The sequence below is a fragment of the Carcharhinus amblyrhynchos genome, chromosome 25, assembly GCF_965287045.1.
Source record: "Carcharhinus amblyrhynchos chromosome 25, sCarAmb.v2.hapA, whole genome shotgun sequence".
In the NCBI taxonomy this organism is placed as follows: Eukaryota; Metazoa; Chordata; class Chondrichthyes; order Carcharhiniformes; family Carcharhinidae; genus Carcharhinus; species Carcharhinus amblyrhynchos.
Window position 1 is genome coordinate 6039546 of NC_137348.1, and position 13562 is coordinate 6053107.

The window sequence follows — 13562 nt, forward strand, 5'->3', positions numbered from 1 at the left end:
GTGGGTTTCCTCCCACAGTCCGAAAGACGTGCTGGTTAGGTGAATTGGCCATGATAAGTTCTCCCTCAGTGAACCTGAACAGGTGCCGGAGTGTGGCGGCTAGGGGATTTTCACAGTAACTTCATTGCAGTGTTAATGTAAGCCAAATTGTGACATTAATAAATAAACTTTATTAAGACGGGCAGCCAGATACTTGGTCAACGAGGTAGGTTTTCAAGAGTGTCTTACATCAGGAAAACGAGACGGATTGGGATAGGGCGAGAATTCCGGAGCTGAGGGATGAGGCAACGGAAGGCACGGCCGCCAATGGTGGAGAGGTTGAAAGTGGGGACACTCTGGAGCTTGAATTAGAGGAGAGTGACCCTGGAGGGGTGAGGGACTGGAGAGGCTTTGGAGATAGAGCGGGGTGAGGCTACAAAGAGATTTGGGAACAAGGACGCGACAGGCACTATTTAAACGCAACTCTCCCTTTTGCTGTGAAACAAACATGAGAGAGTGATCACATTTGTGTTAAATCTAATTTATTTGGAGTCTGGCATTTTCCATTCTGAACGATGGAAAAATATCTTTGTCTTTCTTTCTGCCTTTATAGTTAGAGTTAAAACAGAACTCAGTGTTTGCGTGTGGTTTCCTCACATCCATTAAAATGACGGGTGATCCAAACTGGAATCACTCGTCTCTGATCTCAGCTGGGTATTATACCGGATAAACCGAGGAGGTTTTCCATTAATTTTCTTACTCTTTCTTTGCAAACTCTCTGATCCCAGTCCCATGCTCACATCAGCTGTTGGTTATGACTGACACCACGGCAGAATCGCTCTGAGTTATAATGTGGGCTGTTTTAATCCTTTGTTGCGTTGGATTTAAAAACAAAATCTATACTTTGATTTGATTTGATTTATTACCGTCACATGCGTTATCATACAGTGAAAAATATTGCTTCTTGCGCGCGATACAGGCAGAGCATACCATTCATAGAGAAGGAAAGGAGAGAGTGCAGGATGTAGTGTTACAGTCACAGCTAGGGTGTAGAGAAAGGTCAACTTAATGCAAGGTAAATCCATACAGAAGTCTGACAGCAGCAGGGAAGAAGCTGTTCTTGAGTTGGTTGGTACGCAACCTCAGACTTTTGTGCCTTTTTCCCGACAGAAGAAGGTGGAAGAGAGAACGTCCGGGCTATATTTGTACAGCCGCAAACACTGAAGGTACAGCAGGCAGTCGAGAAGGCAAATGGCATGTTGGCCTTCATAGCAAGAGGGCGGCACGGTGGCACAGTGGTTAGCACTGCTGCCTCACAATGCCAGGGACCGGGGTTCAATTCCAACCATTGGGCACTGTCTGTGTGGAGTTTATACAAACTCCCCGTGTCTGTGTGGGTTTCCTCTGGGTGCTCCGGTTTCCTCCGGCACTCCAAAAATGTGCAGGTTAAATTGGCCAGGCTAAATTCTCCCTCAGTGTACCCGAACAGGTGCCAGAGTCTGGCGACTAGGGGATTTTCACAGTAACTTCATTACAGTGTGAATGTAAGCCTACGCGCGACTATTAAATAAACTTCAACCCGGGTTCAATTCTGGGTTCGGGTCACTGTCTGTGCGGAGTCTGCACATTCTCCCCGTGTCTGCGTGGGTTTCCTCCAGGTGCTCCTGTTTTCTCCCACAGTGCAAAGCTGTGCGGGTTGGTTGTCCATGCTAAATTAGGTTAGGTTGATTGGTCTTGCTAAACTGACCTTAGCGTCAGGGGTGTTAGAAGGGTAAATGTGTGGGGTTGCAGGAATAGAGCCAGGATGGGATTGTGAATAGTATGGACTCGATGGGATGAATAGCCTCCTTCTGTACTGTGAAGGTTATATGATTCTACGATTTGAGTATAGGCATCAACAAATATTTTACTGCAATTGTATAGGGTGATGGTGAGGCCACACCTGGAGTATTGCGTACAGTTTTGGTGTCCTTATCTGAGGAAGGATGTTCCTTGCTATAGAGGGAGCGCAGCGAAGGTTTACCAGGCTGATTCCTAGGATGGCAGGTCTGTCACACGAGGAGAGACTAAGTCGGTTAGGATTATATTCACTGGAGTTTAGAAGAACGAGAGGGGAATCTCATAGAAACTTATAAAATTCTAACAGGGTTAGACAGGGGAGATTCAGAAAGAATGTTCCCAATGGTGGGGGAGCCCAGAACTAGGGGTCAGAGTTTTCGAACTGAGGTGAAGAGAAATGTCTTCACCTAGAAAGTGGTCAATGTGTGGAATACCACAGAATGTAGATGAGGCCAAAACGTTGCCTGGTTTCAAGAAGAAATTAGATATCGCTCTTGGGGCTAAAGGGATCAAGGGAAATGGGGGGAAAGGTGGGGGGGGGATCAGGATATTGAATTCGATGATCATAATGAACGGCGGAGCAGGCTCGAAGGGCCGAATGGCCTCCCCCTGCTTCTGGTTTCGATGATCGTTATTGGTCAGTAAGACCCCACAACTATCCAACTCCAAGTATGAGACGTAACAGCCCATTTGCTGTGGGTGCAAATCCCCAGTATGATCACTAGATCTCACGAGAGGGTCAGAACAGGATTTGCGCAGGTGAGATCTCACGTTGAGATCCTCCCAACACCACCCCCACCCCCCGGCCTCCCTGACCAGTGACCTGACCGAGTTCACTCCCAGATAGGAGATGTTCCAGATTCGCACGATTTTAAATATATTTTAATATCATGAGACAGCTTTACGCTGCGTCCACGTCAAATCCTTTTGAAAATGCAAACCAGCTGTCCGGGCGCAGAGGTTCCTGAAGGCCCTGGGGACTGAGAGCCAAGGGTGGACATTGCCCCTGGGTTGTGCCCGGGGTTAGTGCCAGGATGGTTCTGGTGGGGGAGGGGGCTGTGAACAATTCTTGAGCTGTCCTTGTTGATAGCATGTTAATTATATTGTTAAGATACACAGGTTTTCCCATTGTTTATACCCTCCGCCGCAGGTGACCCCGCAGTGGGCAATCGGTGTTGACAGGACTGGAAAATCCCACCAGTGGGGCACAGCCAGAAAAGTGAGGCCTGCTCAGGTTGACTGAAAAATTCCCTGGTCCTATTTTTAAGAAAAACAGGGGAGTTCTCCAGTGGCAGAATGGGGGTGGCACGGTGGTTAGCATTGCTGCCTCGTGGCACCAGGGACCTGGGTTCGATTCCCTGCTTGGGTCACTGTCTGTGTGGAGTTTGCATGTTCTCCCCGTGTCTGCATGGGTTTCCTCCAATTTCCTTCCACAGTCTGAAAGACATGCTGGGTAGGTGCATTGGCCGTGCTAAAGTCTCCCTCAGCGTATCTGAGCAGGTGCCGGAGTGCGGCGACTAAGGGATTTTCACAGTAACTTCATTGCAGTGTGAATGTGAATGCAGCCTTACGTATGACAATAATAGGTAAACTTTAAAACTTTGATGCTTCATCTGTAAACAAAGCTAATGCACAGTTTGCTACAACATCATAGCTGTAAATATTCTCCCAGCGCTTACCTCTTGACCAGGTAGACCCTGTGGCCCAGGTAACCCTCGCGCTCCTGGCTTTCCCTGGGGAAAGATTTCAAAAAGAAAATATCAGACAGAGCAAATTCCTCACTAAATTAGTAAACTCATTGAGGCCTAAAATAGTGTAGCCACCACAGCTGCTCTGATCTCCGACTTGTAGCTGCCTGGGCAGACATTTTGTGGCGATTGTCCCTAGAAGGGCAACACAGCAGAGTAAGGGGCACCTGGGTGACCAATCGAGTGGGGAATCGGCCCCAGGGGGAAGAGTTCTCCTAGGCAGAGGCATTCCAGAACAAGCAGCAGACATATTGCTGCGTTTATTGATCCTTGGCATGGACATGCACAGCATGGTGGCACAGTGGTTAGCATGGCCTCACAGCGCCAGGGACCCAGGTTCGACTCCTGGATTGGGTCATTGTGCGCATGTTCTCCCTGTGTCTGTGTGGGTTTCCTCCAGGTGCTCTGGTTTCCTCCTGCAGTCTGAAAGACATGCTGATTAGGTGCATTGGCCGTGCTAAATTCTCCCTCAATGTACCCGAACAGGTACTGTTCGACTAAGGGATTTTTACGGTAACTTCATTGCAGTGTTAATGTAAGCCTACTTGCGACTCACAAATAAACTACAAACTTGTAAACAAATCCTACGATTAACAAGGGTGTTACTGGGACTGGAAGGTTTGAATTATAAGGAGAGGCTGAATAGACAGGGGTTTTTTCCCCTGGAGTGTAAGAGGATGAGGAGTGATGTTACAGAGGTTCTAAAATCATGAGTGGCAGAGACAAGGTGAACAGCCCAGGTCTTTTCCCCAGGGTAGGGGTGTCCAAAACAAGAGGGCAGAGGTTTAAGGTGAGAGGGGAAAGATTCAAGAGGGACCTGAGGGGTAACTTTTTCACACAGAGGGTGGTGCGTGTGTGGAATGAGCTGCCAGGGGAGGTGGTAGAGATGGGTACAATTACAACATTTAAAAGACATTTGGACAGGTACATGGACGGGAAAGGTTTAGAGGGGTATGGGCCAAACACAGGCAAATGGGACTAGTTCAGTGGGAAACCTGGTCGGCATGGAGGAGTTGGGCCAAAGGGCCTGGTTCCGTGCTGTACATCTCGAGGACTCCAAGATAGTCCTGAAACCTCTGAAAGTGCACTTTCCACCAATGCTTTTTAAAACAATTGGAGCAATAGCAACAGGAATATTATTCATTGGCCAATCTTCTGGAAAGACAGTCTGGAATGTTATTTATTTAGTGAATATAAAACCAGAAGCTAAGCAAATACTCTTCTTATTTGCTGAGGTTAAGGTGATTAATTAGTCTGAAGAGGGAACATTACTGGGTGATGTGCAACACTGTTTATGACAAATATAATACATTTCAGAAGGTCTAATACAGATAGGAAATATACAGTAAATGGCAGAGCCTTTAAGTGTATTGATAGGCAGAGGGATCTGGGTGTACAGGTACACACTGAAAGTGGCAATGCAGGTGGAGAAGGTAGTCATAAAGGCATACGGCATGCTTGCCTTCAACAGCTGGGGCATTGAGTTTAAAAATTGGCAAGTCATGTTGCAGCTTTATAGAACCTGAGTTAGGCCACACTTGGAATATAGTGTTCAATTCTGGTCGCCACACTATCAGAAATTGTGGAGACTTTGGAGAGGATACAGAAAAGATTTACCAGGATGTTGCCTGGTATGGAGGGCATTAGCTATGAGGAGAGATTGGAGAAACTTGGTTTGTTCTCACAGGAGTGACGGAGGTTGAGGGGCGACCTGATAGAAGTCTACAAGATTATGAGGGGCATGGACAGACTGGATAGTCGGAAGCTTTTTCCCAGGGTGGAAGAGTCAAATACTAAGGGGCACAGGTTTGAAGGACTTGTACGAGGCAAGTTTTTTACACAGAGGGTGGTGGGTGCCTGGAACTCGCTGCTGGGGGAGGTAGTGGAAGCGGATACAATAGTGACTTTTAAGGGGCATCTTAACAAATACATGAATAGGATGGGAATGGAGGGGGTATGGTCCCCGGAAGGGTAGGGGTTTTAGTTTAATCGGGCAGTATGGTCGGTGCAGAAGGGCTTGGAGGGCCGAAGGGCCTGTTCCTGGGCTGTAATTTTCTTTATTCTTTGTTTTTTGAATTCCCACAAGTCTATGTGGCGTTTGTACTGAGACTCCAGTGATGGTGGTTGGGAGCCTGAACCTATTTAACTAGGATCATCAAACACGCCATTTGACAGATGAGCTTTGTCACAAGGAAGTTGTTAGTGACTTCTTGTATTTCCCATTCCTGAATCCAAAGGATTTTTGCTGGTCATAGAATCATAAAATCTCTACAATGCAGAAGAGGCCATTCTGCCCACTGAGTCTGCACTGCCTCTCTGACAGAGTACTGAAAGACACACTGGTTAGGTGCATTGGTCATGCTAAATTCTCCCTCACTGTACCAGGTGCAGGGGTGTGGCGGCTAGGGGATTTTCATAGTAACTTCATTGCAGTGTTAATGTAAGTCCACTTGTGACACTAATAAATAAATTTTAAACTTTACCCAGGACCTCTCCCCTTCCGATCCCTCTAACTACACATTTAGCACGGCCAATTCACCTAACCTAGACTTTTAGGACATTAATGGGCAATTTACCATGGTCAATCCACCCTAACCTGCACATCTTCGGACACTAAGAGACAATTTAGCGTGGTGAATCCACCTAACCTGCACATCTTGGACACTAAGGGGCAATTTACCATGGTCAATCCTCCCTAACCCGCACACTTTCAGACACTAAGGGACAATTTAGATGGCCAATCCATCTAACTCGCACACCTTTGGACTGCGGGAAGAAACTGGAGCATCTGGAGGAAACCCACGCAGACATGGAGAGGATGTGCAGACTCCACACACAGACAGTGACCTGAGGCCAGGAATCGAACCCAAGTCCTTGGCGTTGTGAGGCAGCTGTGCTGACCACCATATTGGTCAATCTTGTTCAGGGAGGGTGCTTCCAAGGGGAGTTGCTGGGATGGAAAGTGAGCGGTGGGTGGGTGGGGTCGAGCAGGCCACCTAGGGAGCGATGTGGGGGGTGCTGCATGGGTGGTTTCGATCATCGCGTGGTTTTTGAAATGAAACTATTGAAAAATGCAAATCTGATGGTTGATTGTAAACGTACTCACCTTTGGGCCTTCCGGTCCATTTTCCCCGGGGGGTCCGATATCTCCAGGGAAACCCTAAATGGAATTTATAAGGTAAAATTAAAAGATGATGGATAGTTGGTGAGTAAGTAACCCTTCACAGAGGCACATAAAACACGATGGAATTTCACTGGCATGTCTGCCCAAGGTTCGTACAATCCCACCGGAGGCCAATGAAAATCCCGTTCTCCAAGCCCCGCCCACTCCCGGAATTGGGATGGGCGTGCCAGTAAAATTCCAGCCAAGGTGTCATCAACAGCCAGGAACCTTGAAACTACAAGACTGATATCCCTTCAGATTTTCTTGTATCTTACAATATTGGCAGACAAATATTTTCAGTTTACTTTTAACTAAACCCCAAAACCCAACAGAGATTGGTTCACATATTTATCAGCTTATGACAAAATCATTTTTTCCAATAACTTTTCAATTCCCCATTGGATAAATTTATGTCTTATTGGCCTGATGCATTTTTAGGAATCATTTCTATACTTTTTACTTGAGAAATGTTTTCTAAAGTGTTTTTTTATTCATTTGTGGGACATGGGCATCGCTGGCTAGGCCAGCATTTATTGCCCATCTCTAGTTGCCCTTGAGAAGGTGGTGGTGAGATGCCTTCTTGAATCGCTGCAGTCCACATGCTGTGGGTTGACCCACAATGCCGGTAGGGAGGGAATTCCAGGATTTTGACCCTGCAATTGCAAAGGAACACGGATATATTTCCAGGTCAGGATCATGAGTGGTTTGGAGGGGAACTTGCAGACGTTCCCATGTATCTGCTGCCCTTGTCCTTCTAGATGGAAGTGGTCGTGGGTTTGGAAGGTGCTGTCTAAGGATCTTTAGTGAATTGCTGCAGTGCATCTTGTAGATGGTACACATTGCAGCTACTGAGCATCGGTGGTGGAAGGAGTAGATGTTTGTTGATGTGGTTCCAATCAAGCGGGCTGCTTTGTCCTGGATGGTGTTGAGCTTATTGAACATAGAACACTACAGCACAAACAGGCCCTTCGGCCCACAAGTTGCGCTGATCATATCCATACCTACCAGGCCATAGAGCTATCTGTAACTCCCAATCCCATTAAATCCCATACACTCATCCAGAAGTCTTTTAAAAGACCCCAGCGAGTTTGCCTCTAACACCACCGATGGCAGCCGATTCCACTCACTCACCACCCTCTGAGTGAAAAACTTACCCCCGACATCTCCTCTGTACTTGCTTCCCAGCACCTTAAACCTGTGTCCTCTCGTAGCGACCATTTCAGCCCTGGGAAATAGCCTCCGAGAATCCACCCTATCTATTCCTCTCAACATCTTATAAACCTCTATCAGGTCGCCTCTCAACCTTCGTCTCTCCAGGGAGAAGAGACCTAGCTCCCTCAACCTATCCTCATAAGGCATGCCTCCCAATCCAGGCAACATCTTGGTAAATCTCCTCTGCACCCTCTCAATAGCTTCCACATCCTCCCTGTAGTGAGGCAACCAGAACTGTGCACAGTATTCCAAGTGGGCGCACAGTACTCCAACACTGTTGAGTGTTGGAACCACACTCATCCAGGCAAGTGGGGAGTATTCCATCACACTCTTGACTTGTGCCTTGTAGATGATGGACAGGCTTTAACCTGATGAACCATGAGGTAACATTTAATACTTTATATTTCTTTGACAAGGTCTTCCATTAATTGACTTCTTGTAAACATGATTTTAACTCATAAATCACCATCTTAATGCTATTGTTAATTTTTTTGTTGCCTTTCTCTGCACTCTCTCCAATACACACACATCCCTTATTCTGGCACACAGGATTGCACATGGTCTGACTGGTGCATGATCATGTTAACTGTATAATCCTCTGCTCTTGCTTTGAATATTAGCATTACATTTAGATCCTAATTGCTCTTTTTTAACGTTGCCTTAACATTGGAAATGATTAGTTTAGTATGCTTTCTTTATAAGTCACTTTCTGCTAATTCTATACATGTGTCAGCTGTGGTTCGAAGAATAGCATTCAGAACTCTGTCAGGGGGGTATGCGTTCAACTCCAGTGGTGCAGTACTGAGGGGGTGCAGCAGGGTCTCAGCTGCTGTCCTTTTTGCCAGAGTGGGTAGTAGAGGCATGTCCCAACATTTAACAGACATTTGGACAGGCACACGGATGGGAAAGCTTTAGAGGGATATGGGCCAAATACAGGCAAATGGGACTATTCAGTTGAGGAAACCTAGTCAGCACTGCCGAGTTGGGCCGATGGGCCTGTTTAAAATTTTTACTCCATCCTTAAAGTCACAAAACCAATGCTCAGAGTGGACTGGGGAAACCCGAATCCAATCGCTTACTCCAGAATTCAACTCCCAATTGAATCCATAAGAAATAGGAGCAGGAGTAGGCCATCTAGCCCTTCGAGCCTGCCCCGCCATTCAACAAGATCATGGCTGATCTGAAGTGGCTCAGTTCCACTTTCCCGCTTTCTCCCCATAACCCTTAATTCCCTTGTCTATCAGAAACCTATCTACCCGTGTCTTAAATATATTCAATGAGGTAGTCTCCACCACTTCAAAGGGCAGAGAATTCCAGAGATTCACCACCCTTTGAGTGAAGAAGTTCCTCCTCAACTCTGTTCTAAACTGCCCTCCCCTTATTTTGAGGCTGTGCCCTCTAGTTCTGGTTTCCTTCCTAAGTGGGAAGAATCTCTCTACCTCTACCCTATCTAGTCCCTTCATTATCTTGTAAGTCTCTATAAGATCTTCTAAACTCTAACAAGTACAGACCCAGTCTATTCAATCTCTCTTCATAAGCTAACCCCCTCATCTCCGGTATCAGCCTAGTGAACCTTCTCTGTACTCCCTCCAAGGCCAATATATCCTTCCGCAATGCAATTGATGGTGCCCACAAGAGAGAGAAGCAAGATCCCAGCTGACACAATGAGCAATTGCACCCCGTCTTTTGGCTTGTTTGTAGACAGAGTGCCCAGTTCACTTGTGGTTTTGGTGCTTTGGATGAGATTATTAAACTTGGCCCCCTTCTGCCCTCTCAGGTAAATGTAAAAATCCCTTGGCACCTTTTCAACGGAAGAGATAGGGGGCCGAATTTTCCCATCCCGTCGGCTACGGGAATCAGAGCAGGTGAGGAGCGGACCATGGTAAGATCTGTTGATCTTGGGTGGGATTTTCGGGATGGATGCGGCTGAAAAATCCTGCCCAGAGTAGTAGCCTTTTTTTATTTTTGGGACATGGGCATCGCTGGCTGGGCCAGCATTTATTGCCCATCCCTAGTTGCCCTTGAACTAAGTGTCTTGTTGGGCTATTTCACAGGGACTGAGAATCAACCACATTGCTGTGGCTTTGGAATCACATGTAGGCCAGACCGGGTAAGGACAGCAGATTTCCTTCCCTAAAGGACATTAGTGAACCTGGTGGGTTTTCCCGTCAATGGTTTCATGGTCATCAGCAGATTCTTAATTCCAGATATTTTTTATTGGATTCAAATTTTACCATCTGCCGTGGTGGGATTCGAACCCGGGTTCCCGGAACATTAACTGAGTTTCTGGATTAACAGTCCAATGATAATACCATTCAGCTTTAGCTGCCTCTGCTTGCTCTACCATCTGCTGAGGGCTCTTAAGATTCAACCATACTGCTGAGAGCTTAAGCCAGATATAGGCTAGACCAAGTATGAAAATGTGATTTCATTACTTAAAGGACATCTTTGGACTGTGGGAGGAAACTGGAGCGTCCAGAGGAAACCCACACAGACACGGGGAGAACGTGCAAACTCCACACAGACGGCGACCCAAGCTGGGAACCGAGCCCAGGTCCCTGGCACTGTGGGGCAGCAGTGCTAACCACCGTGCCACCATGCTGCCCTTTCTGAAAACACACACAAATATTCACCAGGGCTGAGGAAATTTCCTGCATCCACCAAAATGCTAAACTACCCGGCAACAGGTGTGTTGTACAGCTCATTGGTTGAATGAAAACGATGCCTAGCCAATAAGGGCAATTGTTCTGCCCAGGGCCTTTGAGGCAGACCAAAAACCAAAATTAGTGCCGTAGTATTTTGGGAAATATACAATGGTTACAACTCAAGGTGTCCATTTGGCCCATTGGCTGTGTGCCAGCTCTCTCTGCAAGAGGAAATTCACTGATGCCTTTCCCCATAGCCCTTCAATTCTTATTCCTTCTAAATGCTCACTTGATGCCTTCGAATCTGCCTCCTGCCGCCACACTCTCAGGCAGTGCACTCCGTAACCTGCATACTTCTCATGGTCATCACTGTCTTTTACCAATCAATGCCTTCTGATTTTGACCCTTCCACCAATGAGAACATTTTCTCCTTATCTACTCTTTCCAGGTCCCTCATGAATTTGAACGCCTCGATCAAATCTCCTCTCAATCTTCCCAGCGGGACTTTCCACCGGGCAGGAATTACTAGTGCCACTAAAGACAACAGGCTTTTGGTGGGCTCACTGCTTCTCCTTGGCAGGGGACGAAAAATCCCAGTATCTCGCCTCTAGAATTCCTACAGTACAGAAGGAGACCATTCGGCCCATCGAGTCTGCACCCACCACAATCCCACCCAGGCCCAATCCCCATAACCCCACACATTTACCCTGCTAGTCCCCCTGACACTAAGGGGCAATTTGCCACAGCCTAATCAACTAACCCACACATCTTTAGACTGTGGGAGGAAAGTGGAGCACCCTGCACCGTGCTAAACTGCCCCTTAGTGTCAGCGAGATTAACAGGGAAAATACGTGGTGTTACAGGGATAGGGCCTGGGTGGGATGAATGTTGGTGCAAACTCGATGGACCATGGGTGGCACAGCGGTTAGCACTGCTGTCTCAGTGTCAGAGATTCTGGGTTCGATTCCCAGTTCGGGTCACTGTCTGTATGGGGTCTTCATGTTCGCCTTATGTCTGTGTGGGTTTCCTCCGGGTGCTCCGGTTTCCTCCTACAGTCTGAAAGACGTGCTGGTTAGGTGCATTGGCCATGGTAAATTCTCCCTCAGCGTACCCGAACAGGCACCGGAGTGTGGTGACTAGAGGATTTTCAGAATAACTTCACTGCAGTAATGTAATCCTATTTGTGACACTAATAAAACTTCAAGTAGCCTCCTTCTGCATTGTTGGGATTCTATGAATTGTCTTGAAAGAATTGTTTGAAAAGCAGGAGACCATTGATGGTAAAAGAAAGGATTGGCTCCAGATGGTCCTGTCCTCACTAGTGTCTGTTTTATTGTACAATAGCAGATTGTCTGGCTCTTGTCTGCTTGCGTGATTCGATTTGGGATGAAGTTGCAGCTCTTTAGCTCTGGTCTGGCATCTGCTGTGTGATTCAGACCCAGATGCCCCATAGAAAGCATCCTTTCCAGATGTATCACAGCTTGGTCTGGGCTCCTGCTCTGCCCAAGACCACAAGGAGCTACAAAAGGTTGTGAATGGAACCCAGTCCATTACGCAAACCAGCCTCCCATCCATTGATTCTGTCTACACTTCCCGCTGTCTCGGAAAAGCAGCCGGCACAATCAAGGACACCCACGAGCCCCGGACATTCTCTCTCCCACCTTCTTCCTTCGGGAAAAAGATGCAAAAGTCTGAGGTCACGTACCAACCGACTCAAGAACAGCTTCTTCCCTGCTGCTGTCAGACTTTTGAATGGACCTACCTCACACTATGTTGATCTTTCTCTACACCCTAGCTATGACTGTAACACTACATTCTGCACTCTCGCCTTTCCTTCTCTATGAACGGTATGCTCTGCCTGCTCTTAGTTCCGTTAGTTCAGCTCAGTGGAGTGGAACTGAAAAACTGCCACGCAGAGAGGACAAGAGCGGCTCCCTGCCAGATTAAAATATCTCTCAACGGAACTCTCCTCCTACTGACCAGAAGGGTTCAAATCAAAGCGTTCACTGACTGAAAAAAAAACTCCAAAGGCTTTTTTATAAAGCCACAAAACCTGTTTGTATATTTTTTAGGGGTGACTAAATTAGTATTATTATTTTTTGGTACTGAATGGTCCTTGCATTTATTTATTTATTCCCCATTCAGGACGGCGCAGTGGTTAACACTGCTGCCTCCCAGCGCCAGGGACCTGGGTTCAATTTCCAGTTTGGGTCACTGTCTGTGCGGAGTCTGCACATTCTCCCCGTGTCTGCGTGGGTTTCCTCTGGGTGCTCCGGTTTCCTCCCTCAGTCCAAAGATATGTGTGTTAGGGTGCATTGGCCATGCTAAGTTCTCCCTCAGTGTACCCGAACAGGCGCCAGAGTGTGTGCCAACTAAAGTTTACTTATTCATGTCACAAGTAGGCTTATATTAACACTGCAATGATGTTACTGTGAAAATCCCCTAGTCTCCACACTCCGGCGCCTGTTCGGATACACTGAGGGAGAATTTAGCACGGCCAATCCACCTACGCAGCACATCTTTCAGACTGAGGGAGGAAACCGGAGCACCTGGAGGAAACCCACGCAGATACGGGGAGAATGTGCAGGCTCCCCACAGACAGTGACCCAAGGCGGGAATCAAACCCGGGTCCCTGGCACTGTGAGGCAGCAGTGCTAACCCACTGTGCCACCCGAGGGGTTTTTCACAGTAACTTCATTGCAGTATTAATGTAAGCCTTACTCATGATTAATAAATAAACTTTTACTTTACTTTGTCTGTACAGCGCGCAAGAAACGTTACTTTTCACTAAGACATGTGACAATAATACATGTAAATGTAAGCCGACTCATGACGAATAAATAAATAAACTTTAGCTTTAAACACTGCCCTCTATATTGAGGCAGAAATCATTCCCAGAGCTTTGATGGTGCATTAGGCAGGTCACTAGCTACAGCTCCCAAACAACACAGAAACCCCCAAGGCTGCTCCAAGGCC

General features: G+C 47.1%; 1 protein-coding gene across 1 annotated transcript in view; it reads right to left on the reverse strand.

Moving 5' to 3' along the window:
- col27a1b (collagen, type XXVII, alpha 1b) overlaps positions 1 to 13562 on the reverse strand; it is a 576392-nt gene that overhangs the window by 255192 nt on the left and 307638 nt on the right. The window contains exons 20-21 of the mRNA XM_080211775.1: positions 6673 to 6726; positions 3498 to 3551 (exon numbers count right to left, since the gene is read on the reverse strand). Of these exons, the coding sequence (XP_080067901.1) occupies positions 3498 to 3551; positions 6673 to 6726 (108 nt within the window). The remainder of the gene's footprint in view (positions 1 to 3497; positions 3552 to 6672; positions 6727 to 13562) is intronic.